The 26,410-nt window shown below is 33.2% G+C and overlaps 1 protein-coding gene across 1 annotated transcript; it reads right to left on the bottom strand.

The window, feature by feature from the left end:
• Positions 1-12,776: 12,776 nt before the first annotated feature.
• On the bottom strand, positions 12,777-25,390 carry SPAG17_2 (Sperm-associated antigen 17). The gene is made up of 9 exons (XM_051213197.1): positions 24,850-25,390; positions 23,537-23,988; positions 22,253-22,623; positions 21,294-21,544; positions 18,941-19,092; positions 18,200-18,284; positions 16,356-16,610; positions 14,337-14,762; positions 12,777-13,624 (listed from the first exon to the last, which is right to left on the bottom strand). The coding sequence occupies exons 1-9, from the start codon at positions 24,947-24,949 to the stop codon at positions 13,206-13,208; spliced, it is 2,511 nt and encodes an 836-aa protein (XP_051069151.1). The 5' UTR covers positions 24,950-25,390; the 3' UTR covers positions 12,777-13,205.
• Positions 25,391-26,410: the final 1,020 nt, after the last annotated feature.

The raw sequence follows: 26,410 nt of genomic DNA, 5'->3' as shown, positions 1-26,410 counted from the left end.
TTTGCATAGACAACTGTTAATAAACACCTGTATCTTGTGGATGATGGCTTTCATAGTTCTCCAGGTTTCTGCCCCATACAGTAGAACTGTCTTGACATTTGCATTGAAAATTCTGACCTTGGTGTTGGTTGACAGTTGCTTTGCGTTCCAGATGTTCCTCAGTTGTAAATATGCTGCTCTTGCTTTGCCGATCCGCGCCTTCACATCTGCATCAGATCCACTCTGTTCATCAATGATGCTGCCCAAATATGTAAAGGTTTTTACATCTTCTAAATCTTCTCCGTCAAGTGTGACTCGTTTGTTGCATGTTGTGTTGTATCGGAGAATCTTGCTTTTCCCTTTGTGTATATTGAAACCTACTGCTGCTGAGGCTGCTGCTACACTGTTCGTCTTCTCCTGCATTTGTTGTTGCGTTTGGGATAGAAGGGCCAGATCATCTGCGAAGTCTAGATCGTCCAACTGCATCCTAGATGTCCATTGTATCCCGTGCTTCCCTTCAGATGTTGATGTCTTCATGATCCAGTCGATCACCAGGAGAAAGAGAAAGGGTGAGAGTAAGCAACCTTGCATAACACCGGTCTTTATTTCGAACGACTTTGTCGAATGTCCTCCATGCACGATTTTGCAGTGTAATCCATCATATGAATTCTGTATGATATTGACTATCTTCTGAGGCACGCCGTAGTATCGAAGAAGTTTCCATAGTGTTGTTCTGTCAACGCTATCAAATGCTTTTTCGTAGTCAATGAAGTTGATGTAGAGTGATGAATTCCATTCAATTGATTGTTCCACAATGATCCGTAGAGTTGCGATTTGGTCTGTACACGATCTATCCTTACGGAATCCTGCCTGTTGGTCACGAAGTTGGGCGTCTACGCAGTCCTTCATCCTGTTTAACAATACCCTATTGAAGACTTTCCCCGGTATTGAGAGAAGAGTGATGCCCCTGTAGTTATCACACTTGCTGAGATCGCCTTTCTTCGGTATTTTGATCAGAAGTCCTTCTTTCCAGTCTGTTGGTACTTGTTTCTCATCCCAAATCTTATTGAAGAGAATGTGGAGTATTCTTGCAGTTACCGATACGTCTGCTTTTAATGCCTCTGCTGGAATGTTGTCCGGTCCTGCTGCTTTGCCACTCTTGATTTGTCTGATGGCCATGCTGATCTCTTCAATTGTTGGTGGGCCAACATTGATTGGGAGGTCCGTGGGTGCTGCTTTGATGTTGGGTGGGTTCAGTGTAGCTGGTCGATTCAAGAGTTCTTTGAAGTGTTCTACCCACCTGTTTTGTTGCTCTTCAATGTTGGTGATTACCTTGCCTTCCTTGCTTTTCACTGGTCGTTCTGGTTTGTGGTGATTTCCAGAGAGTTTCTTTGTCGTGTCATACAATTGTCTCATGTTTCCTTCTCTTGCAGCCTTTTCCGCCGTCGTTGCTAAATCTTCCACATATTTACCTTTGTCGGTTCTGATGCTCCTCTTCACTTGTTTGTTTACTTCTGTGTATTCAGCTTGTGCCTTGGCTTTCTCTGCTCTTGTTCGACTGGTATTGATCGCTGCTTTCCTGTTCCTCCTTTCTTGAATCTTGTCCAATGTATCAACAGTGATCCATTCCTTGTGATGGTGCTTCTTGTGGCCCAGGACCTCATGACTTGTATAAGTGATTGCTTCTTTGATCCCCTTCCAGTTGCTCTTCATAGTAGTTTCTTCTCCATTGAGTAGATCACGAAAGGCTTGGAATCTGTTGCTGAAGACTATCTTGAATTTGTTGAGTTTGTTAGTATCCTGAAGAAATGCCATATTGAACTTTTGTGATATTGTCCGCCCCGTTGTCCTGTACTTCTTGAGTTTCAATTTCATCTTGGCGACCAGCAAGTGATGATCTGATGCTATATCAGCTTACCTCTTGGTTCTCACCTTCTCCATCGTCCTCCTGAACTTTTTGCTGATGCAGATATGGACGACTTGGTTTTGTGTAGTGTGATCCGGTGTCGTCTATGTGGTTTTGTGAATGCGTTTATGTGGGAATATGGTGCCGCCTATGACCAGTTTATTGAAGGCACATAGGCTTGCAAATCTCTCACCATTTTCGTTTCTTTCTCCCAGTCCGTGTTGTCCCATGATATCTTCATATCCAGTGTTGTCCGTTCCAACCTTGGCATTGAAGTCTCCCATCAGAATGGTCAGGTCCTTTGTTGGGCACTTTTCGATGATTGACTGCAGCCTATCGTAGAATTGATCTTTAGCGTCTTCATTGTAATTGTTGGTAGGCGCATAGCATTGGATGATGTTCACTGAAATGCCCTCTTTCTTTGTTTTGAACGAGGCTTTGATGATCCTTGGTCCATGAGATTCCCATCTCATAAGTGCATTTTGTGCTCGTTTGGACAGCATCAATGCAACTCCTTGTGTATGTGGTGCATTTTCTTCTTCATGGCCGGAGTATAACAGAAGCTCTCCTGAAGTTATTCGTTGTTGTCCAACTTGTGTCCAATGTGTTTCACTGATCCCAAGTACCTCTAGGTTGTATCTTCTCATTTCTGCAGCAATTTGGAAGGCTCTCCCGGTGTCCCACATTGTACGAACATTCCATGTACCTAAATAAATTGTTGCTCTGGTTGTCAGAAGGGGCATCTGCCTCATGACTTTCGAAGGAACTCAGCTTTCACCATTAGGCATCATAACTCTTCTAAATGAAGACCTTCTGACTCCCAGGGCAGAATTTAAATGGTTCGAATAATTTTTTCTGGTTAGCGGGATGGGGACGCTAACCCTATGCCCAACCCTCCTCCTTTATCCGGGCCTGGGACCGGCAGTAGCCCCCGGAGGGACTCCAGGCGGAGTTAACTATTCAATGATGAATGGATCTAAGTATTATTTTAAAAGAAAAATAGTTTTATTTTTATGTAAATAGTTATGTATATAGTTAACTGTTAACATAATGCATTTCTATATAAGTTATTATAAATAAGATATTTTATTAAATTTATAAACTAAACAAAATAGGAATAAAGTAAATTGTCTAATTGAGTAGATCATGAAAGGCCTGGAACTTATTGCTGAGGACTATCTTGAATGTGTTGGGTTTGTCAGTATCCTGAAGAAAGAAGATAATGTATGTGTAAATAAAAATTTTGATTATTAGGATTTATAATGTCTTATTCATATGAAACATGGAAATAGAATTAAAATACGATATCTCATGATCTAACTGAGTCTTATACAAATATATATTAAATGGTATTTGATTTTATAATGAGATATTATGATTATTAATGATAGAAACAATCAGTGAACGTAATGAATTTTAACTAAATATAAAATAATAAAAAGGAAGAATGTATTAGTAAAATTTCAGTGAATGAATTTGAAGTAAGTCCAACATTTTGCCTGCCAATCTGGTTCAAGATTTTTCAAGGAAATAAAACCAAACATCAAAATTATCCAACATAAATAGGTACATGGTTCTCCGGTTCACTGTATGCTGAATAGGTCATCCAATTAACGTTAACAATGTTTAAAGTAGGTATTTGCATTAGTATGTAATAGATATGTGGTGTGAAATGAAAAGTGTTAAGATAACAGATTGGGTATATACGTAACTGGAGTGAGAAGAAATCTCATTCACGATATATTGTGAGATGGTGTAGAAGATTTGTAGCTCAGGTGGATGATTTTGGTGGAGTTTTGTTCTCTGAGCTGTATGGTTTGGTCGTGGAGCTTTCATCGTTCTTCTGAACGACATCATCAGCACAAACTTCAGATAGAAGTGAAGTGTTTGAATTTCTCCATATGTGTCTCAAAGCTTGTTCTGTGCACCTCGACGTTGATTGGTTCTTATTGACCTTAATTTTGTCGTTGTTTACTTCTTTGTTTTGGTTGTGTCTCCCATTGTTTTGATTTTTGTTCTTATGTTTGTGCATGATTTTTCTGATTGGTTGATAAATTGGACTGATTTCAATATGCTTGTTGATTGCTGATTGACCTGAGTGCCAGGCTTCTAAAAATTCTGTGGTGTTTTTGGAGTTTCCTCTGTCTAAGATTTCCACATTTTTCCAATCGAATGAGTGTCCGCAGTTGTCCACGTGTATTGATATAAGTGAAGAGATATCATGCCGTTTGACTGTTAATTGATGTTCATGTAGGCGAAGGTGAAGGGGGCGTCCGCTTTGTCCATTGTAGTGTTTTTCGCAGTTGGCACAATTTATTTTGTAGATGATGTTTGATTTGTTTTCCTTTGTTATTTCATCTTTTGGTTTGCATAAGATTGATTGTAGTGATTTTGTCGGTTTGTGTGCCACACCTGTTCCGAAGGTTTTCAGCAGTCTCGTCGCGGTTTCTGATATTCCTTGTATATATGGTAGGGTGATCCTTTTGTTGATTTTTGTGCTTGACTTGAGTTCTAATGCTGCGTGCGATTGGTATTTTTTGATGAAGTTGATGGGGTAGCCGTTCTTCTGAAATACATCCTTTAGGTATTTCTCTTCATTTCTTCGTGCTGCCAGTGTGCTGCAGTGTGTCCTCGCCCTCTTGAACAAATTGTGTACGCAGTTGATTTTGTGCGCTCTGGGGTTGTTGCTATTGTAGTTGAGAATTTGATCCGTATGGGTCGGTTTCCTATATACTTGAGTTTCCAGTTTTCCTGTGTCGGTTCTAGTGATCAATATATCCAAGAATGCTAGTTGGTTGTTTAACTCCTGTTCTATGGTGAACTTGATGTCATCGAAGACGTTGTTGATCAGGTTGTAAGTGTTTTCTAGTTCATTGTTTTTGACGATGACGAAGGTGTCGTCTACATAGCGAATCCAAATTTTTGGTTTGATCACTGGTAATATAGCGGCTTCTAGTCTTTGCATCACCGCCTCTGCGATCAATCCTGATATTGGTGATCCCATTGGTGTCCCTTTCGTTTGTTCGTAGATTTTGTTGTTGAATTGAAAGTATGTTGTTAGGCATAAATTGATGAGTTCCTGTAGACTTTGAATTTGAAGCTTCGTGTATTTAGTGAGGTTTGTGTCGTTGTTGAGCAGCAGGGATAAAATTTCTTTTGCTAATCTTGGTTCAATTGAGGTGAATAGTGCTGTCACGTCGAAGGATATCATCAGTTCGTCGTTGTTGACTTGGATGTCCTTAATTTGGTCCAGGAATTGTGTAGGGGATTTGATTGAGTGGTTGGCTGAATCTACTAAATGTCTCAGTATTCTTGAAATTTCTTATGACAAATTGTACGTTGGTGTTCCGGGGACGCTCCCTTCACCTTCGCCTACATGAACATCAATTAACAGTCAAACGGCATGATATCTCTTCACTTATATCAATACACGTGGACAACTGCGGACACTCATTCGATTGGAAAAATGTGGAAATCTTAGACAGAGGAAACTCCAAAAACACCACAGAATTTTTAGAAGCCTGGCACTCAGGTCAATCAGCAATCAACAAGCATATTGAAATCAGTCCAATTTATCAACCAATCAGAAAAATCATGCACAAACATAAGAACAAAAATCAAAACAATGGGAGACACAACCAAAACAAAGAAGTAAACAACGACAAAATTAAGGTCAATAAGAACCAATCAACGTCGAGGTGCACAGAACAAGCTTTGAGACACATATGGAGAAATTCAAACACTTCACTTCTATCTGAAGTTTGTGCTGATGATGTCGTTCAGAAGAACGATGAAAGCTCCACGACCAAACCATACAGCTCAGAGAACAAAACTCCACCAAAACGATATATTGTCTTTGGTCGGCGAAAATATTGGATTCACTTCAAATTCATTCACTGACATTTTACTAATACATTCTTCCTCTTTAATGTCTCACATCTATTCGGCAACCGAACACTGTGAAACTATCCGATCAAATTTAAACGAAAGTTCTTATATAATTTGTGATGATTTTATTTCCAATTAAATCTATTAGTCTAATATTGATTTGCTAAGCACTGATAAAAAGATATCATGGGACGACATGGACTTGGAGAGAGAAACGAAAATGGGGAAAGATTTGCAAATATGTGCATTCAACAAACTGGTCATAGGTTGCACAATATTTCCCCACAAACGTATACATAAAGCTACATGGAATTCACCGAACCACACTTCAGAGAACCAGAAAGATCATATTTGTATAAATAAAAAATTCAGAAGGTCAGTGGAAGATGTGAGAATCAGAAGAGAAGCTGATATATCTTCAGATCATCGCCTGGTTGTGGTCAAGATGAAACTGAAGCTAAAGAAACACTGGACAACTGAGAGAGCAGCATTACAAAGCTTCAATACAGCCTTCCTATGAGATACTAACAAACTCAACGAATTCAAGATAACTCTCTACAACAGGTTCCAAGTCTCACAGGATCAACTGAAAAGAAAACTAAGATGGAGGACAACAGGACATGTGTCAAAGAAGCAATTACTTTAACGTGTCAGGAGGTTCTAGGCCTAAAGAAGCATCATCATGAGGAATGAATCTCTATCAAAACTCTGGGAAATATTCCAGAAAGAGAGAACAAGAAGACAGTAATTAACAGTAGCCGAACAAGTGCGGAAAAATTCAAGGCAAAATCCGAATACACAGAAGCAAACAAGCAAGTGAAGAAGAAAATTAGAGTCGACAGGCGAAAATACGTGGAAGAGGTAGCAACGACAGCGGACAAAGCTTCAAGCGAAAGAAATATGAGATAGCTATATGACACAATAAAAAAACTTGCAGGGAATTATAATAAACCAGAGAGACCAATCAGGGACAAAGACAAGACAACCACCGAGATTCAAGAACAGATAAATAAATGAGTAGATTTTTTTTGAAGAAATCTTGAGTAGACCAGCTTCGTTGAATCCACCGGACATCAAAGCAGCACCCACAGATCTGATTCAGACAAGGCTGCTTACTCTCCCCCTCCTCTTTCTTCTGGTGATCGACTGGAATGTAAATACCTCGACACCTGACGGAAAGCACAGAATACGATGAATATCTCTGAAGCAATTAGAAGATTTAGGCTTCTCAGATGACCTGGCCAAACACACGAACAAATGCAGATGAAGATAACTAGTGTAGCAACAGCCTCTACATCAATAGGCCTCAACATACACAAAGGAAAAAGCTAGATCCTCAAATCCATCACGGAGAACAGTAACAAAATTACATTTGATGGAAAAACGCTAGAAAAGGTGAAAACGTTCACGTACCTGGGAAGTATCATCGATGGAGGTGGGGGATCTGACGCAAACGTAAAAGCAACGATTGGCAAGGCAAGGTCAGCATTTGTACACCTGAAGAAAACATGGAACTCAAAATAACTGTCAACCAGTATCAAAGTGAGAATCTTAAATACGAACGTCAAGACCTTGAGAACTACTACAACTATCACCGAGAAGGTACAAGTATTTATAAACGGTCATCTCCACAAGATACTCAACATGTTGCCCGGATACCATCGGTAACAGCCTTTTGTGGGGGAGAACAAACCAGCTTCCATCTGGGGAGAAAATTAGGAAGGAACTCTGGATGTGGATAGGGCATACATTGCGGAAATCATCAAATAGCATCACGAGGCAAGTGATAACTTGAAATGTTGAAGGGACGTGGAAAGGAGGAAGGCTGATGAACACACTACGTCGGGAATTGGAAGAAGACACGAAAATGATCAATAGCAACTGGAAAAAACCTAAAAGGATTGTTGTGGACAGGATTTGATGGATAATGCTGGCAAGCGGTGTAACAGGTATAAGTAAGTCATTTCCATACAGTATACAAATGTAGCTTAAAACTAAATATCCACTAACATTCACATAAATATCTATAGGGTACTTATAACATTCTAATATCCATTAATAGAATATACCGATTAACCGTTTGAAAAGTAACAACGCATTTTAACTAAAAAGTTCAGTGTTAATAACCTGAAAAATTGACTCAACTATAAAAAAAACTATTAATGCATCAAATTACTATCATCCTTCATAATATTTCACTGCTCATAAATAATATTATTTTATCAATTAAACTAATTTATTATCATAGTATTGACATTAGTTGTAATATATACTTTTACTTAACATGCCCCACCATCTTCAGTGAAAATAAAATCATTGATCGGACTAAAACATTGTATCCAAATATTTTTTCATGTGAAATTCAGTCACAGGGTAATTAACTAAACGTGCTTATTACTGATTATTAGATATGATATATGTATATACTCAACAACAGTTTTGCTATTTAAAATTTGGCTAAGTAGAGTAAAATCACATACGAATCATTTCAAAACATTACATAATAATATGTTGATAGTATAAAATGGAAAAAAGAATGGAATGTTTGAGATTGAATTAGTATTTCATTTATGGAAATCTACAATGTTATTGTTATACCCAGTATTATTATTTCTATCATTCATAAAGCAATTTGTTTTATAGAAAAACAGTTGAAACAAATATTAATAATTTCAATGGTTAAGATCATCAGTCAGTTGAAGCTAGACCACCATGGAAAACCTGAAAGCACTGGACGGCCGTTTCGTCCTATTGTGGGACTCAATCCATTGAAATTACTATAATATCCACAAAACCCATCTGATATTAATCAACGTATGCTCACTATTGACTGGCTTCAAAAGGTATATCCTGGAGTTCTAGTGAGAAGCAGTGACCAATGGAGTTCAACCGGGTCAGTTGTGAGATAGTAACTCACTGAAGACAATGGTGGATGTGTCGCTCAATTTCGTGGATTAGTTGAAGTTATACATTAACACCGTTGGGTGCCTGTTCAGTGGTCTAGTGATTAAGTGCTCACGTGAGAAACCAGTAGGTCCTGGGTTCAAATCTCGCAGGGGGCGAGGTCGTGGATGCGCGCTGCTGAGGAGTTCAACAATAAGACGAAATTGCCGTCCAGTGCTTCCAGGTTTTCCATGGTGGTCTAGCTCCAACTGACTCATGATCTTAACCATTGAAATCACTATAATATCCACAAAACCCATCAAATAATAATAATAGTAATAATCGTATATGTATGTAAGTATTATGTGTTGTGTCTTGTTATAGTCAAAAGTTCAATTTATACTTACACCTCCGGAGGTCGAATACTGTAACCATATTGTGCTACAGAACCAATTATAGGCAAGTTAATAACTTCTAGCTAGTAGTTTTCAAAGCAATGTTGAGTAGCAAAGATCTTTGAACTCAATCTTTTCACTTCTTGGTATTAATCAGTAAGATGGATCTGAAATCTTTGCTGAGTTATTGCTTACCGTTTAATGTAAACGCATCTGACCTATTGTAAAAATTAGGAGAATTGCAACTTAGCTCAAGTAAACATAATGGTTTTTTAAATAACCTACTAACCATTCTATATCTTGATCAATAAAATTCAGTGAGTATCAAATACTTAACCATATTAGACGGATGACGTTTAACTGATCAAATTGTGTTAACCAAATTCTCCTAAGACGGCTATTCAAGTAGAAGTCACAAATGAAAACAATGTCATTAAAGTTTCATTTCCATATCATTTTCTATCAATTAAGTAATATGTCCTTATACAGAACAGTCAATATAATTTCTGAATTAGGTACATAACACTGTTTCTTTTTACTTACATATGGTCATCTCGTTGATTTATGAACAAATGTTGTTGTAAAAATGGATTACACAGGTCAGTATTAGTTTTAAATTATACTACTACTTAACTATATAATTAAGAACATTTCATTGACCTTAACAAAATGTTTATCGATTTTTGGCATAATCATAATTGACTGACTATTGTTATTTTAATTTTTACGATAATGTAATTTTTCTTTTTTGAAAAAAAATATTGAAAATGTAAATGCATGTAATAATTTGGATTGACTTATTTCGTATAATCTGTACTGTTTAAAATGTTGATTATTGAATATTGATTAATTATTTACTTTTTATTTTAACTTTTAGAGTAAAGTAAAGAATGGGTTCTTTTTAAATTTAAAATAAAACATTTCTATTTCCCCGCACAAACTGAAATTTATTTGCCCATTAATTTGTATTATTAACGTTGTTAACAATTCCTATAAGTTTTCTTATTTTTCCTCAGTTTACGTACAATAAGTTTTTCTATTTTGTATTTAGAAAAACAATTAACCACTTTCTTTCTTTATGTATCCAAATAAATGAGAATCAACCACCCTAATATATATCCTCTATTAGATAATACATTTTGCGGGAAAACAATTAATTCATCTTAACAGTCAGTATCTATTGTATACATAAGAAAACAAGGTCATTTCTTTATATAATACAATAATAAACATCGTTTTCAACTGGGTAGGAATGCAGTGAACAAGAACATAAGTGGGGACAAGCAAATGCGCTTGAATACAAAGTTATAGAATCTCTTAGTAAAATCTGAGAACCATACAGTAATAATTCATTTGTGAAATATTCATCAATTGTCTCAGACTTTATTATTCTTCCATTTCCATATCAATTACTCTCTGTTCTCGTTCTTTTCTCCTCGATCTTCTCAACTTTCTGTTGCTAGGTATTCAACTTTCGATTGGTGATAAATACTACTTATATATGTTGATATCAGTAGCACACCCCACAGCAGACATATCTGTTTTGAGCGTAGGAACAGATGTACCAAATGAAGGCACGAATTATTTTCACTGATCATCATTCAATTAACGTATACCAAATAAGACACATTTTGATCATGTAAAATAACTGCTATCCAGTTTTTATCTGTTAGTTGAAAAAATTCAATCAATTCTGAATTATGAAATCGTAGACTTTTTTAAATGATTCAGTTTCTTAATGGATAAATTGTTATCAGAACAATTCACCAATAGAATAGCTTTTATCTATTGATCTTTAATGATGAGTGTAAAATCTAGGAGAGGTCAGTAGGATTGATACATCTTCAGACGCTTATCACTTTTGTTTGGAGTTGATAATAATTTTTTGATATAGAAAGAGAATATTTATACAACCGTAAAATGTCATGGAGCTAAACGGTGATATATCTGTTACTCTGAAATAGTTATTTTGCACTACTTGTTTAAAATTCTCAGTAATAAATTTATAATTTTTGCCCGACTTAATAATACTTAGGGATTTCATGATGAATGGATTATTTTTGAAAATTGGTAAAACTAATGTTAAAATGATTAAAGAAATTTCATAATTTATAAAATCAACAGAAGACTAAATATAGAGTGATTTTTTAATTTTTTTCCCCTCGAGAAAATCACTTTGTTAAGCTTTCACGGTGAAGGGCAAAACTGCTACACTTCGTCAAAATAGTTAAGTTCTACTTTAAATTTCTAGCATTTCTTAACACATTTTGAATAAGTGAAGTACAGGGAAATTTGTAATACAGTGATGCCCATACTGATTCGTTTACACGAATTTCTTTAATAAAAAACAATACATCAAGCGCTATTCAACTAATCAGCACCATCGTTAACACGTGACACAAACCTCAACTTAAAGCAAAACTTGAAGTCCAAAATTCAAACTTATGTTTTGACAAACAATATTCGTTAACAGTTACATTTGGTTCCAGGATATTCATTGATATATGATTCTGTAGACTTATAGAAATAGTTATAAAATTTTATTAATAATCTCCAGGTTTTAGTGTATATTCAGGGAGTTATTTCTGAAAATATGATTCGATGTTTCCACTGACGCTTTAGTTTGAATTTATATATATATATAAGTAAATTTACAACAGGTGTACTTGGTATAATGCATTCCAGTATATGTTCATGAGAACAAGAGCTTCGAATTTCAATATTATACGAGTTGAGTGGACGTACATCAGGAATAACATTAATATAGTTTGTTAAATCTTGTCTTTATTAATTGGATCAGTCAGCTGTAATGTACTACCGAACCAATCAGGTTCGAAGTAGAGACATATTGATATCATGAATGGATCAATGTTAGATCACCATTGAATACCTGGAAGCACTAGACGGTCGTTTCGTCATAGTACGGGACTCCTCGGCAGGGCGCATACACGATCCCGCACCTCAGACCCAGGACCTTCAGTTTCGTGCGCGAACGCCTAACCTGTAGACCAATGGGCCGGCATCCAGCGATGTTAATGTCTAACTTCAACCAATCCACCATATTACGCTACCGTTCACCATTGTCTTCAGTGAGTAACTGCCTCACAACAGGCACGGTTGAAGTCAACTGGTCACGGCTCCTCACTAGAACTTCGAGAAATCCATTTTGAAGCTAGGCACTAGTGTCCGAGTGCGAGACCGAAGGTCCTTGGTTCGAGGTCCGCGTTCGGAATCGTGGATGCCCACTGCTGAGGAGTGCCATACTATGACAAAACGACCGTTCAGTGCTTGCAGTTTTTCAATGGTGGCTTAACATTGATCCGTTCATGATATCAGTCTAAACTCAGCAATCTTCACAACTCTATACTGAGAGATATATTGGTTTGAGATTTTACTCTTTCAAAATGTGTTGTCTTGTTCTGATCTAAGGCAACAATCAGAAAATACTGAACAATTTTTTACAAGCAGATACAATTAGTTCAACTGTTATTCTAATGAATTATAACTTAGAACCATGTTAAATAAAGATTTTCAAATTTAGTTACAGATGTTAAGAGAATATTCAGTAAGGAGTTTTTATAGATATCGAAACAAGTTATATTATCTATCTATCCATATTAAAATGATCTGGGGTTCAGTACAACTATTTTATCACTTATGACAATAATTTCTAAATGAATTAAAAAATAAATGAAAACATTTGAATCATTTGTATAAAGATTTGTTGAAGTTTGAATATTCAGTTCGAAAGATATTTAAGGTAAGTACATACAAGACATTATACGTAAAAATTATATTTGAAATAATTTCAGTGACAGAAATTTTTTATCCAGCAAAATGGTCTAACTTCTTAAGGGAAACAGTCAAAATTATCAAAAATACTCTTATTGATTGCCAGATGAAACGTTGGAATTATTTGTATTTCAGTCGCTGAAATTATTTCACGTATAATTTTTACGTATAATATTTGGGTCATTGTAATAGAATTTCAGATTGTACCATATTACATATCTATTGAATTCTTACTACTCAATATATAGAAGACATAAGTATTTCGTCCAGAATATAATTTTATTCAATAAGTTGATTCCTAATTAGTAAATTATAAAAAAGTCTTTGCCCAGTGTTTTTAATTGTAGTATTCTTGTTTCCTTCTACGACATGAGAGGTTGAATAAACCTCGGTTTGATGATATCTTCACTAGCATTAAGCATTGAAGACTGTACTGAACTATAATTTTCAATTCGGCAACCTGTTATTAACAAATACAATATATGTGTGTCAGTAGTTATTTCAAGATGTTCCGAGAAGGTGATGATTTTATCGTCTATACTTAATTTCTCTTTCAATTCGTCATTGTCAATGTTATAGTTATCATTTTCAATATCTTTTGAATTCTCTTCATTATATTTATCGATATCCCATTTTATATTTGAATGGCAGGATTTCTTCGGTGCATCATGGTTTGCTGTCTGTTTTAGTCCTCGGTCATCAATCTGTTGGTTAGATGGGTAGCTTTCCAGTCGGTCTTGACGTTGATTCGATACTTCAATTGTTAATCGACGAGATAAGCCTATTAAAAAAAGAAAATATTTTGGGATAATAAGTTTAGATATAACTGACATAAGTATCAAAACAAGGTTTATTATTTATATATCGTCAGTAGTATTTTAAGTCTCAAATCTCGCCTTCTTTCCGGTCAGGGACCGTTTATGTAATTGTCTCAATAGATAAATATGGCAATGAGTGCTGTAGAAATATATTATTATAAGACTAAAATATATCTGTTCATGCTTCTAAAGTTACTATTCGAAAAAAAACCAAAGTTTCAATTTTAGTCAAAAATAATCTCATGTAATTCAATAGTGAGAAAGACTTAGATACAGAACAATCAAAGAATTTAAAGCTCAGTTACATAATCAAGCAGGGATTTCGGGTATATTCACGATGTTTTATATACGCGAAATAAAGTGTTCTTGAAACTGAAACGAGGGAAATTATTTTTAATAAGCTGATTATAAATAATTAGTTCACTTATTCTTTCAAATAAAATATTGTAAAATGGGAATAAAAAGATATAAATGTGAAGACAATTTATTTGAAGACACTTCTATAAAAGTAAGGTTCAATCAGTTTTACAGAGTTATTGAAAGACGAGTCAATAAAAGTGAAATGGAGTAGAAAATATGACGAAATTCCTAAATTACTCAACATGATCTGAAGTATGATCTGTTTGTCGGTTAAATGGATACATAAAAGATTGATTATCGGGCATGGAAACTCACCTGCTGGAATTGGTCCCGGAGTATAAAAAACACGTATCCCACTTTGAATTGGTAGTTGTTTAATTTTAAAATATGCTGTTTCCGGACCCCAATTTACTAATTTCACTGAAAAACTACGGGTTACACCGTATGGTAGCACACCAACATTAATGCGACTTGGTGTTAGACGTAAACCACGCATTCGTCTAAGTGAAAATTGACCAAACGGTGGACCGCCAATAATACTTGTAAATAAGGCTCGACGACGTACAGGATCTTCAATAAGTGCTTGTTTTACATTGAAATTTGTGGCATGGCTAATTCCATTTACCCCGTTGTTGCATTTAGGCAAACTGGGTCTTTTAGCATATAAATACTTTGGCACTCGAAGTTGCTTTTGTTTAGCCAAGGCAACAACATCCAAAGGCACATGAGTACTGTGATTGTCTTCAGATAATAAATAAAAATACATTGTTCTTCTATATCATTTTTGAAGAGTTTTAGTCGCGAAAAATGGGAAATTATAATTGTAACATAGCGTAATGTGCCAAGTAGTACATGAGAAAGATTATGGCAACACAGTTTTGAGTAAGCATCACTTCTAACACTTTTTATCCTTCATTATGTAACAAATGTGGCCTTACTATTCACTGTTTCTATATTGCTAAAATAAGTTTAAGTCCAATTAGTTCATAATTAAGAATATAATAAATGGGTACATTATGAATATATTACACACTTCAGTAATGACAGAATCTTTTCACCAGACCTGAAGGATTTATTATTGAATGACTTCCAACTTACATCCTCAGTCGATCCCATCATTTTAATAACTAGATTTATCTAAGCTATATATATACTGAAAACCTGTGAATACGCTACATGATTCAGCTTTCTAACCTACAATTTCCTTTAAATATGGTTATCCAGTTATCATAAAAATTCTTATATATTTTTATTGTTTCACCTCTAGCTTCGTATTTATCATACACCATTCATATAATTTAATATTAACCCTCATTCAGAAGTCAATTAGAACGACAAATCCTTCTAACGTGTCCGTAAAAATGGTTTCATTTTAGTCAGAGATGATTAATACCATTTGAAAACATTATAGAGTTAATACTATCGTGAAGTGAAATACTCCGATAGTTCTGAAATCTATAAGTTAACATCGGAACTAATAATTCTAATAATCATTAATATGGCTTATATGATGAATTGATTTAAGCAAGAAAATTACTGAAACTCGTTCATTACATTATTGAATCTCTTTAGAAATTTGTACTTACGATTCTACAAGAAATCAAGCCGAAGGTAATCAAATCTCGGCTTCATAGCACTACTTTCAGATCACTAGTTTTGGATTTGATAGTCCATATTTTAAAATTCAATTTCATTCTAAGACAAAGACGTTGTTCAGTAGTTCCTGGCTTTCAGTAATTGTTCAGTTAAGATGAGTCCCTTATATATATGCTAATCTTTAGTAAACTAATATCAGTTGATGCTAATCGACTGCTGAAGAGAACATGACTGTTTTTTGTTTTCAAAAATCAATTATAGCTTGAATACAATTAAGAAATTACTTTATTTTGGTATTATAAAGTAATGTATTATATTTTTATATATCATCTACATTATCATCATAATACTTAAATCCTCAATAAAGTCACAATATATCTTCAAATGATGATGAACAACAACAGTACGGTAATCAATATCAATGTAGTTTTTTATTTAATAAAGAAATTCTGTGAATGTTTAATTTACACAAACGAATTATTTAAACTAATTAGGCCATTTTTATTTTAAAATATACAAATTAGGTTTGTTTATTCAATCATGAGATAGTGATTTTGTTATTGATTACAGAGAGAAGAGATTCGGAAAATAATTATTGATTTTTAATTGTACTCATGAATTTGGTTTATACAAGTATGCTTGATTTAATACATTATACATGAACAAATATATATATATATATATATATATATATATATATATATATATATATATATATATATATATTACTTCACTTACCAATCATTTTAATTTGCGACGGGTCAATATCATAATAATAAAAACATATTTTTGTTGTTTCTCTAGTTGACATTTTCATTCCAGTTTTATAACCGTCATTATAGATAAGTTTATTCATAGTTAAATGGCTATTATTTGTATTTCCTGTTATTTTCTCCGTGATCAACTCATTATCATTCTCTATTGTTCTTAATAATGGACTAGGTATATTTGGTGGAGAATCACTAAGAATTAGAGTCGATTGTTCTGTTAAGGCTAATAATATATAAATAAATAAATAAATATTGGAAGTATCGAACAAATTTAAGTTTAAAATAATCATATTGAGTTTTGAATCGGTGATTATTTCATTTGAATAACAGGAAGAAAGGATCGGAGAAATATCTATTTTAAAAAATGTAGTACGACACTTAATATATTAAATGTATATATATATATAACAAGTAAAAAAATATTGTTTCTGCTTTGTCCATTTATAGAACTCATAAAGAAGTTACCTCAGAAACGGATGGATAATTTTTTTGAATAATATGAGTGAAAGACATTTTTAAAATCTCTGCTAGTTACTAAGATAGGTTTAAGGATTTTGAATCCACTATTTACATATTTTTTTAAAATGGATTCCACTAATTAAACACAATGAGGGAGGTAGCATACTTGAAATAAAAATCGCTAAACTTTCATTGAATGGTAATTTATATCACCTCACTCAGTATTTAGTATTTCAGGAAGTTTGGTATTTGAATACAGATTAATGTGGTGGTCATTGTTTGGTTATCTTGTAGTAGCAATAACAACCGCAGAATCACCGACCTCAGTCGAGTACTTTACAACATTCGACATAAAAGTTCTTGGACAAAACGTTTTACTATTCTCGAAGGCATGTGATTATGGCTACAGATATTCAGGAATATGTTTTAATCAGTCCTTGTCGATACATATCGACCATGAAGAAATCCATTGACATTGCCTATAATTGTAAATTTTATTCTTTTTATTTTGAGATCAGCAACAAAATTCAGAACTGGTGTTTCGTTGTACTTGATATTTATCATTTAGATGCGCCTGCTTAATCAATACCTGAATAATAATTACTATACCTTTCTGAATACGCTTGTGTTTACTTAGAATCAGCAGCTTAAGTGATGGCAAGTTGACGTTTGGGGAAAGAAGTACTTATTCTGGGTCTCAATGTAAGTATCAAAACTACAACGCAGGTACATTAAGTTTACAAGTCCCAAATAGAAAGAAAAGCGAATTCTCTACTCAATCGCTGGGGACAGTCTAATAAATAATATATGTTCGTGAATTTCTTGAAGTACTTCAACCAAAAGCTAGAATTCACTGTTTGTTATTTGACGTGTTGAAGATATCACCTTTCTGTCCAACCAATGAAAACGCAGGTTACTGGCAACTAATTTAACATGCAAATCTCACAGCATATTCTTAAAAATAAGTCTTTTTATATGGTATGAAATGAATTTAAATAGCTTTTCACCAGAGGAATAATGAATACTCAGCAAATGACTCAAGGAGTATGTTGTTTTTCCAACCTATTACAAGTCCTAAACGTAGCGAATTAATCTTTATTGGTCACCGAAATTATTTCAGTGGAATCCGTCAATCATAAAAATTATGCATAGACTGAATCTACCAGTTTTTATTAATGAATGGATAAAACATACTATGATTTTTAGGGTATTTCATTAGGTCGATAAGTGTACTACATTTTGTATAATTGTAGTGAATCAGCTCATACCATTAACAGAATATAATCTTTTAACGCAAGATCAATGAAACGTAAGTTTATGAAATTATGAAATTATAATATTCATATTACTTACTTGATTTATCATTTTGTTTAGGATTTCGACTTGGTAGATTACTTAATTCTGGCACTAATTTAGACAATTTTTTCACATCGGGGATCTAGAAATAAAGGTTGTTTTGTATTTCAAGCTAAATTTTAAAAAAAATTATGTGCACCATATTTCGACTCAAATAAATAACTATCGGAAATCAGAAAACATAAGGGTTGTTTCGTCCTAGTCTGGGACTCTATATTAGTGCTTACTCGAGATATCAAGAAGTTGAGCCTAGAACCATTGAACTCCGTGGCTAACGGTGCAACTTTAAACTTGTTTTTCAAAATGCAGTAGTCTACATTTTTACAGCAGTCAGTTCAACAGAATATTTCACCTATACTTCATTTAGGCATTTTACCATATATGTTAATGACAACAAATAGGAGTTGTATTCTGCATCCTGTTAAGTCAAGGAACCGACAGAAGACAGGAAGATAGTTGGACAGTAATTTCTGATTATTATTGAATTTATCAAATGACCCTGGTTAGCCTAAGGAAATTTAGAAATCATCTGACAGCTTTGCAGTATGCTGGTAATATCTGACTATTGAACATGTACGACTCCCTGTCTGAGTTAGAGTTTCTAATAGTGTTAGTGAAAAATTTAAGAACTTATTTAAATGACTATCACAAGTTATTACGTAACCTACATTTGACAACCAATGCCATTTTGATCACAAAACTGAAAGGCTATATCAGTAATATTTTTGTGAAACTTACTTGTGACAGCAAAAATCCGATTCCTTCCTGTGACCGAAAGTAGTTAGGTGTATGAGTACTCCTAAGTGCTGCTCTATCTCTCATTGCTTTCTCAATCTCTTGACGTAATAGTTTGAATGCTTCTTGTCTAGCTGGCGAATATTTGTTAGTTGCTACAATATATATGAGAAAAAGAATAGTTGCTCAGCAAGTAGATGAGTTAATTTGGAGGGGAAAAATAATAACTTATTTTAAATCAATATCAAATTACAAACATCTTATGTGTTTTTGTTAACACCTTTAATAACCAACACTAAGTGCTTCACATCAAACTTCTGTCTCTAAGTTTTAAAAATACCTCTGTACCCCCAAAAAGTAACATATTTGTCATAACTATACAAATTTTCCTGTTGATTGATGAAAACATTTTGCTGTACAATCTTTTTATTTCATCTATTTGTTAACTGTGGCAACATCGATTGAGCAAGTCCTTTAGCTCAAGCATATGCTATCTGTTTGTATGAACATAGATGAGTTTTTGTACCTAATAAATATTAAATGAAAAGATATGTGAAGATCAGTTTTTGCACAATTTATGATAGTTACCATACTATGACGTGAAATATATCTAACAAAGCTCAATTGTTATTTATTTTGCATTTTTTATAAATACGTACAACGTGATGTTTATTATTTGTAACATTCTAATTTTAAACATTTCAAGAAAATTCCTTTTGAATTGTAAAAATAAATATTGTCCTATTCTTAAGGTTGCTGAAGATAAACATTCAGAAATATACCTAGTTTTTACATTGAATCCAACACATTACCAATTCATTTTGAATGGTGTAAGACAATATACGGTTATTCTCATAGATAAAAGAAAATAAACGCTTAACTTGAATTATATGTATACAATTACATGATATGACTGCTTAGAAACAAAAAAACTGTTTCATTGTTTTGAGTGAATACATTTTAGTAATGATCTCCTAATCTGAACAAAACTGTTATATATATATATATTATCCTTCAATGAATCAGTATGAACTTAATTAGCATTATTATTGTATTAATAAGCACTGTGAAAAATTCTTCCGTCTGATACGTGGAATCAATAACTTCCTTATCTTAAGTTTATCATCAGAAGTCTATCCTTAACACTGAATTTTATGATGGACCCATCATACTTCATTAAAACTCACAGAATATCTAAACTTCTAAACATCAATGAAAGATCTATTTGTAATATATGTCTATTGAAAGATAGATATTCAAACTTTTTCATCTTATGTATATCCTAATATACAAAGTCTTTTAATGTATACATACATATATATGCATACAAACAGATATACACAGATAGATGTGTATGAATAAAGATAGTATTGAATTTAATGCTAAAAAATATCGTCATCGTTTTTTTAGTTTATTATTTGAAAGCAAAGAACAATAATAATGACCTAAAGACTTTTTTTTATAGATTATCATTTCCATATTATCAAAGTTTGATTTGATTAATTCTCTTTGTATAAAAATAAGGTTACTCAGTATTTCCTACATCTTTATTTACCTAGTTTTTAGCGGTTAAATTGTTTTATTTGTATTTAACTTTAGAAAAAGAAGTAATTCATTATTTCACTTTGATTTTTCTCTTTTTTAAATGTTGGTCAAATTAGTTTTATGAATTATCACGTAACAGATTCATGGGTCACAATTGATAATAATAGAAATAGTTATGTGGAATGAACAACAGTTTAACATTTAGATATGGATTATTTTTTGTATTGAAGTGAACATAAAATGGGTGTGGTTTTGATACGCAGTTGAAAATTATATTTTTTTATTGTAAAAATCAAAGAATATTATGAACGAATAATTTAAACAATCTTTTTTATTGTAAGTATCATTAAAAAAATATATTGAATCAAAAAGTGATAACATTCGTAAAGACTCTACTGCTTAAACTAATGGAAGGATTCAGAGTGATGAATACACTTCGTCGATTTATCCATACTAGCTATTAAATGGGTGGCAAGTTCATAGTAAATGTTTTACTTTAAATACTTTAAAAGAAGCTTAGTAACAGTGTCGTGGGAGTATTAAAGTTCAGTTACCGTTTAGTCCCCTTCACGCAAATGCTTACTGTTCAGCGTTGATATTGCTAGTTTTATATAACTCGTACAAGCCAGGACCTGTTGGTTAGTGAATAAACTTTAGAAATATAAATTCGAATAACAAAAAATTTAACATGTCTAGAATTAGAGTAAAATTCATTTGTCAGCGGTCAGAGGGAATATTTAGTTACTCGTAACTACTAATTAACTCACAGTCCACAAAATAATTCAAAATTTCATTCTTAACACACGCTTACGTTGAGATATTTCTTGACTGACAGTGGTTTGTTGACTAGGGGAACTGGATACATCTGTTATATTCTCATTTTCAATTGGATATGATATCTGCTTATTTCTAGATAATACACTTGATACAGTTGGTATTGGATCCAAGAACAATCTTAATTCAGATTGCATAATTTCTGATAATCTTGTTGGTTGTTGACTGCACCATTCATTTAAACGATTGAGGTAGTATTCTGTGTAAGCGCATAGTACACCTAAAAACCTGATTAAATAATAACATATGATGAAGCAAAATTGTAAAACTATGTTTGTATAGTAGTTTAATGTTCAACAATGAAAACAAGCAAAATCCTTCTGAAATTCACAGCTATTCAGTCAGATTAGCATAATGTAGAAATGCTCTTTTGTCCGACTATTTTAAAATGTTAAATAATTGATGGACAAACAAATATTCCTGAAAGCACTAGATTAATACTTGCAAAAAGCCAGATTTTCATTAAATATTACTTAGCATGACTATTTTTTGTGGTAGGTTGCTAACTTGGAACTTTGTTATAGTTTGGTTAAACCGCATGACCACAAACTCACTTATATTACCTAGTAACTACCAACAGAATTCGAACAACACTGAGAGAATTGATACAGTGCATAGGCTGCGATTGCAGGTTTTACAATTTACATAACTAGTTATATTAATATAACTTATATGTGTTCAAACCATGATTGGAACTAAGTAAATTGAATAAAAGCGAACGAATGCTGTACGTGGAATCTCACTCATTGGTCTGCTATGCGTGACATTTTCATCATTAAGATATGGAGAGGATTTATCCAACATAATGCTTTTAAACTAAGCATATATAACTTTTTGTTATTTTGCATGTAATCAAGTACCGGTTATAATCTAGGGTGGAGCCATAATGCACTGCTTTTGATATCATGTATGTAAACTGATTACAATTAGACTTACCTTTGATTAATTTCGGATGTAATTAATGGGAATTCAGTAAAGCGTCTTACGTTTGCATGAAGAGCTTGATAATAAGCATTAAATTTATGAATCTCGCGTTTTATCGATTTGCCTTTTTGGGCCGGTAGAAGGGTGACGTTTGTTTCTGGAAGCTTTAAACCAAGATATTCCAAAGATGGCATAATGATATCTAGACCTTTGCCGGCTCTTTCACCTAATTTTCGAATATCTGAATGCGGGTTTGAATTTGATGAATGTGTTATAGTTTGGAAATCCCGACTGCTCAAACCCTCAGGAATAATATTTTCTTGAACGTAGTATTTTCCTGTTTCATTGGTGGATAGTGACTTCATCAGCGTCAGGCCGAAGACCTAAAGGGTAATGATATTTGGTCTATCAATTTTATTCATGAGAAATAAATTTTTTACCTTATATTTGAAATTAGTCAAAGTTGAAAACAGAATGGAAACAAGCATTCATACTTGAGTATGTCGGCGGCCTTCTTGAATATCTGGGCTACCTGTTCCTGCCATCTAGATATTTCAACTAGTTATCTGTATTCTTATTTGTTTTAACACATAATTATTTCTATTGAGCGCACAATCTATTCGGGAGCGTTTATGAAAAGTTTACAACATTTCGCTGTACAGGTTACGGAAAGGTACAATCAGCGGCATCATGATGGCTAGCAATGTGCATTGAAAAGAACGAACATTATTCAGATGTCAATACTCGAACTGCTAACACAACTGGCAATCACTCAATATTTATTGTCAGGATCGATCAAGAAATAAGAAAAGGAAAGTTGTTGAAATACTTTGCGCTGAGAATCCTATGTTTCACCAAAAATATAATATTGAATAAAGCTAATGATAATAATGTTTTATTCTTTTATTCACATGTTTAATTTCATAAAATGTCATCACGATCCAACTGGCTGAGAGTTCTAAAGATTTATTGTAGATCTAATTTCTCAATGACACGTAATATGGAACAATATGATTACTGTGAAAATGCAACTACAAACGATTTGTTTAATTCTGTTACTAAGTGATTATGATTAGAAACACGAGATTGGAAGCATCGAATTAAAATTCCTAATTGTTTACTATGGTATTTGTCTACGAGTTCTAGTTTGTGATCTTCAGATTCGATCAGGTAGAAAATATTAGTAATGGTTTTAAGATCTATTCATTGTGAATATAATTCTTCAAATTAAATAGCCTCAAATAGCTATAAAAAATGTTTAAAATCTATACTGTTTAATTACAAATGTACTAATACCTTGGGATTATTTTGCATTGGTTCTCTTAAGTATAAACCTTCATAAAAATCACTATCTGATGTTGAAGTGTTTTGACTTTTCGTATTCATATACATCAACTTTTCTTCCATTGTCAATTTATTTATGTGATGACGAGGTGATTGAATATTATGAGCTCTTCGAAGCAAGCACTTATATTCTTCATGATGTATGAGTTCAATAGCTATTCTTTTAATTGGATCAAAATAAAATAATCTCGGTATGTGTTCATCATATAAACAACAACCATCATTTGATATTTCATTATTATGAGGTTCATTAATTTCATTATTGTCAGCGTTGTCTTTGTTCTGTAAAACAGTGTGAAATGAATCTTCAATTTGTTGATTGTTTTCATTTGTTAATTCAGTTGAATAAATTTGATTGACTTCAGTATTTAAGTCTTCATTAACAGTATGTTTTTTATTACCTACTGAAAATATTAAAATAAAAAGTATTAGCCATTTAATAGCCATTTGATTGTAAAAAGGACTTAGCTTTTCCCAGTTTTTTTAAAACATAACTAATGTTAGAAATTGGACTGCCTCTAAACCAATTAAGTCTTGATAATGCATTGATAATGCTTGATAATCATTGTAGTTCTTATGATTGTATCTTAAAGATAATTATAAATAACTATAGTAGATAATTAAAGTCGCTATTCATTTCAGATAAATGAATGTAGAAATATATGGTAGTGGGTAATTATTTATAACATATGTCATATGACAAACTTCACGAAGAAAGCTAATGATTTAAATTTAATGAATTAGCTCAAGTTTTTGAAACAACTGGAATTCAGCCAACTGATCATATAAACGACTCCCCTCGATTTATTTCAGTTTGAGGACCAGGATAGAATCACTAATTTCTACATAGGTCCTATGACTTAACACCAATTCCACAAAGTCTAAATCGGTAATGCAACATATTATCATTAATTATGAAGTGCAAAACACTTCATTAAATCTCACGTTGTCGTATACAACCGATTAAGAGAGTATGTGTCAACATATTTTAAGAAACAACAATTTGCTGTAAAGTTTAACGGCATGAAGTTTAGTATTCTATGTCAAATAATTCAGCAGAAAGTAAAATATGTGTTAAATTGAGTTATTTTTGAATATCAATTCTTAAACAAAATAAATACATATCTTGCCTAGGTTTTATCCTCACTATAATCTGAAGAGTTTGCTACAGTCGAATGAGTTAAATGTTGTTTCGGTTAACTGTATTACTTTAAAACATTAGCTTATTATTATGAGATGAATTACTAAATTCTTATAATACTAACCAGTTAAAAGAACATTACAATTTGCCCAGTTGTCAACTGTGTACACATTTTTGTGTGGATCAGTGCACTCCAACAAACTTTCCATGTCTTTAGATCGCATTTCATAAACAGTTGGTTCATTGAGATTGACTATCTCCAGAGATTGGCTAGTGTAATATACTGAACTGTCTGGATTTATATTTAACTGGCCACCATTGAAATGCTACAATGTAAATTAAAACTAGCAATTATCCGACGGTAAAATAATGAAGAATTATCCTTATTATGATTTTGTTGTTGTGTTGAACGGACTTCGGATTCGGGTACTGATATACGCGCTTCCCATATTCGAGCTTAAGCTGCTACTTGAGTGTTAGCGGGACATAGATTGGATTAAATAATTTTCAATGCACGCTTGCGTTGGCGCACGCTGATTGGCTAATTCTTATCTAATCAGCGTTAGTCAATACTTAGTGAACACTCTAGAAATCTTCTCATGTGAAAACTATAAATATACCAACGTTTTCCCTATTGTGCCTCTTACTTCCATCTAACCTTGTTATTTGAAATATAATCTCTTTTCCTGTTCAACTGTGTTCTGATTTGGGGGACTTGTCGAGTGAATTGGTGTCCGAGAATACTAAGCAACAGGAATAGCTGTGTTGTAATAAAAGAGAGAATTATAACATTGAGCGAGGAGAAAGAGAATAAATAGGCTGTTTATTATCTGACCGGATCAAAATCCTATCAGACCCGTTTGTACATATATGAAAGTGTCCCCAGGATAATTAAGTCAAATCATGGTCAACAGGGTCCATCGGTACGATTCTCTCTCTTGAATCTTGAAATCGTGTGTCCGATTGCCTATTTAATCGTTTATCAACCGAAAACCGTACTTCATCTCAGTTACCAATTGATTTCCTTAATCTCTGTATTAAAGACGAAGTTCGCATGTGTACAAGTCATGTAACAATCACGGAACTTAGTTACTGTTATTTATTAATGGATTTTTTGAAACAGAAATTTAAATTGCAAATTGTAATCAACTTTGAAATCCCTAAAAGTAGGTAGTACCGGATTGGTGTTCGGATCATGTTTGGGAATACTTAACAATTCACCTATCAAAAACAGGCTTTCAGATAGATTTCTAAAGAAAAAGGATGTGGACGATGGAAGCAGCCCAATCGGGAGTGAGTCAGAATGCAGTTTAAACTACGAAGAAACGATCATTCAGCCCTACCAGGCTTTCAACGATTTACCAACTGAAGCTATTTTGTGGTGAAAATCGTCTTCAAATTGTTGTTTATTGATCTCATCATCATAAAATGTATAACGGAATTGTTGAATCAACTGATAAATGTTTTCATTTATCTCATAATGTATTTCATACAAAATAAACTTAGATATTAAAAATAATGTAACTATCTAATTTAGTAAACCAGTTCGTAAGCTTCATTCCATCAGTTAATCATCCATTGCCAAAGTTGGTAATGCGACTGATACATATTAACTAGAGCAATCATAGATTCCATCACAGTGAGGTAAATTTTTTAAGATAAATGTCGAAAGAATTAAAATATCT

Source organism: Schistosoma haematobium, chromosome 3 (genome assembly GCF_000699445.3).
Source record: "Schistosoma haematobium chromosome 3, whole genome shotgun sequence".
Classification (NCBI taxonomy): Eukaryota; Metazoa; Platyhelminthes; class Trematoda; order Strigeidida; family Schistosomatidae; genus Schistosoma; species Schistosoma haematobium.
This window is presented reverse-complemented; position numbering and strand designations above follow the sequence as displayed.

Excerpts from the sequence above, each read along its gene's own strand:
- SPAG17_2 (XM_051213197.1), bottom strand. The coding sequence starts at position 24,949 with ATGCGATCTAAAGACATGGAAAGTTTGTTGGAGTGCACTGATCCACAC. Across the intron at positions 16,611-18,199 it reads TAAACAAAATGATAAATCAA|CCTTAACAGAACAATCGACT; the intron begins GTAAGTAATATG and ends ATATATTATTAG. Across the intron at positions 13,625-14,336 it reads TCCGGGACCAATTCCAGCAG|GCTTATCTCGTCGATTAACA; the intron begins GTGAGTTTCCAT and ends TTTTTTTAATAG.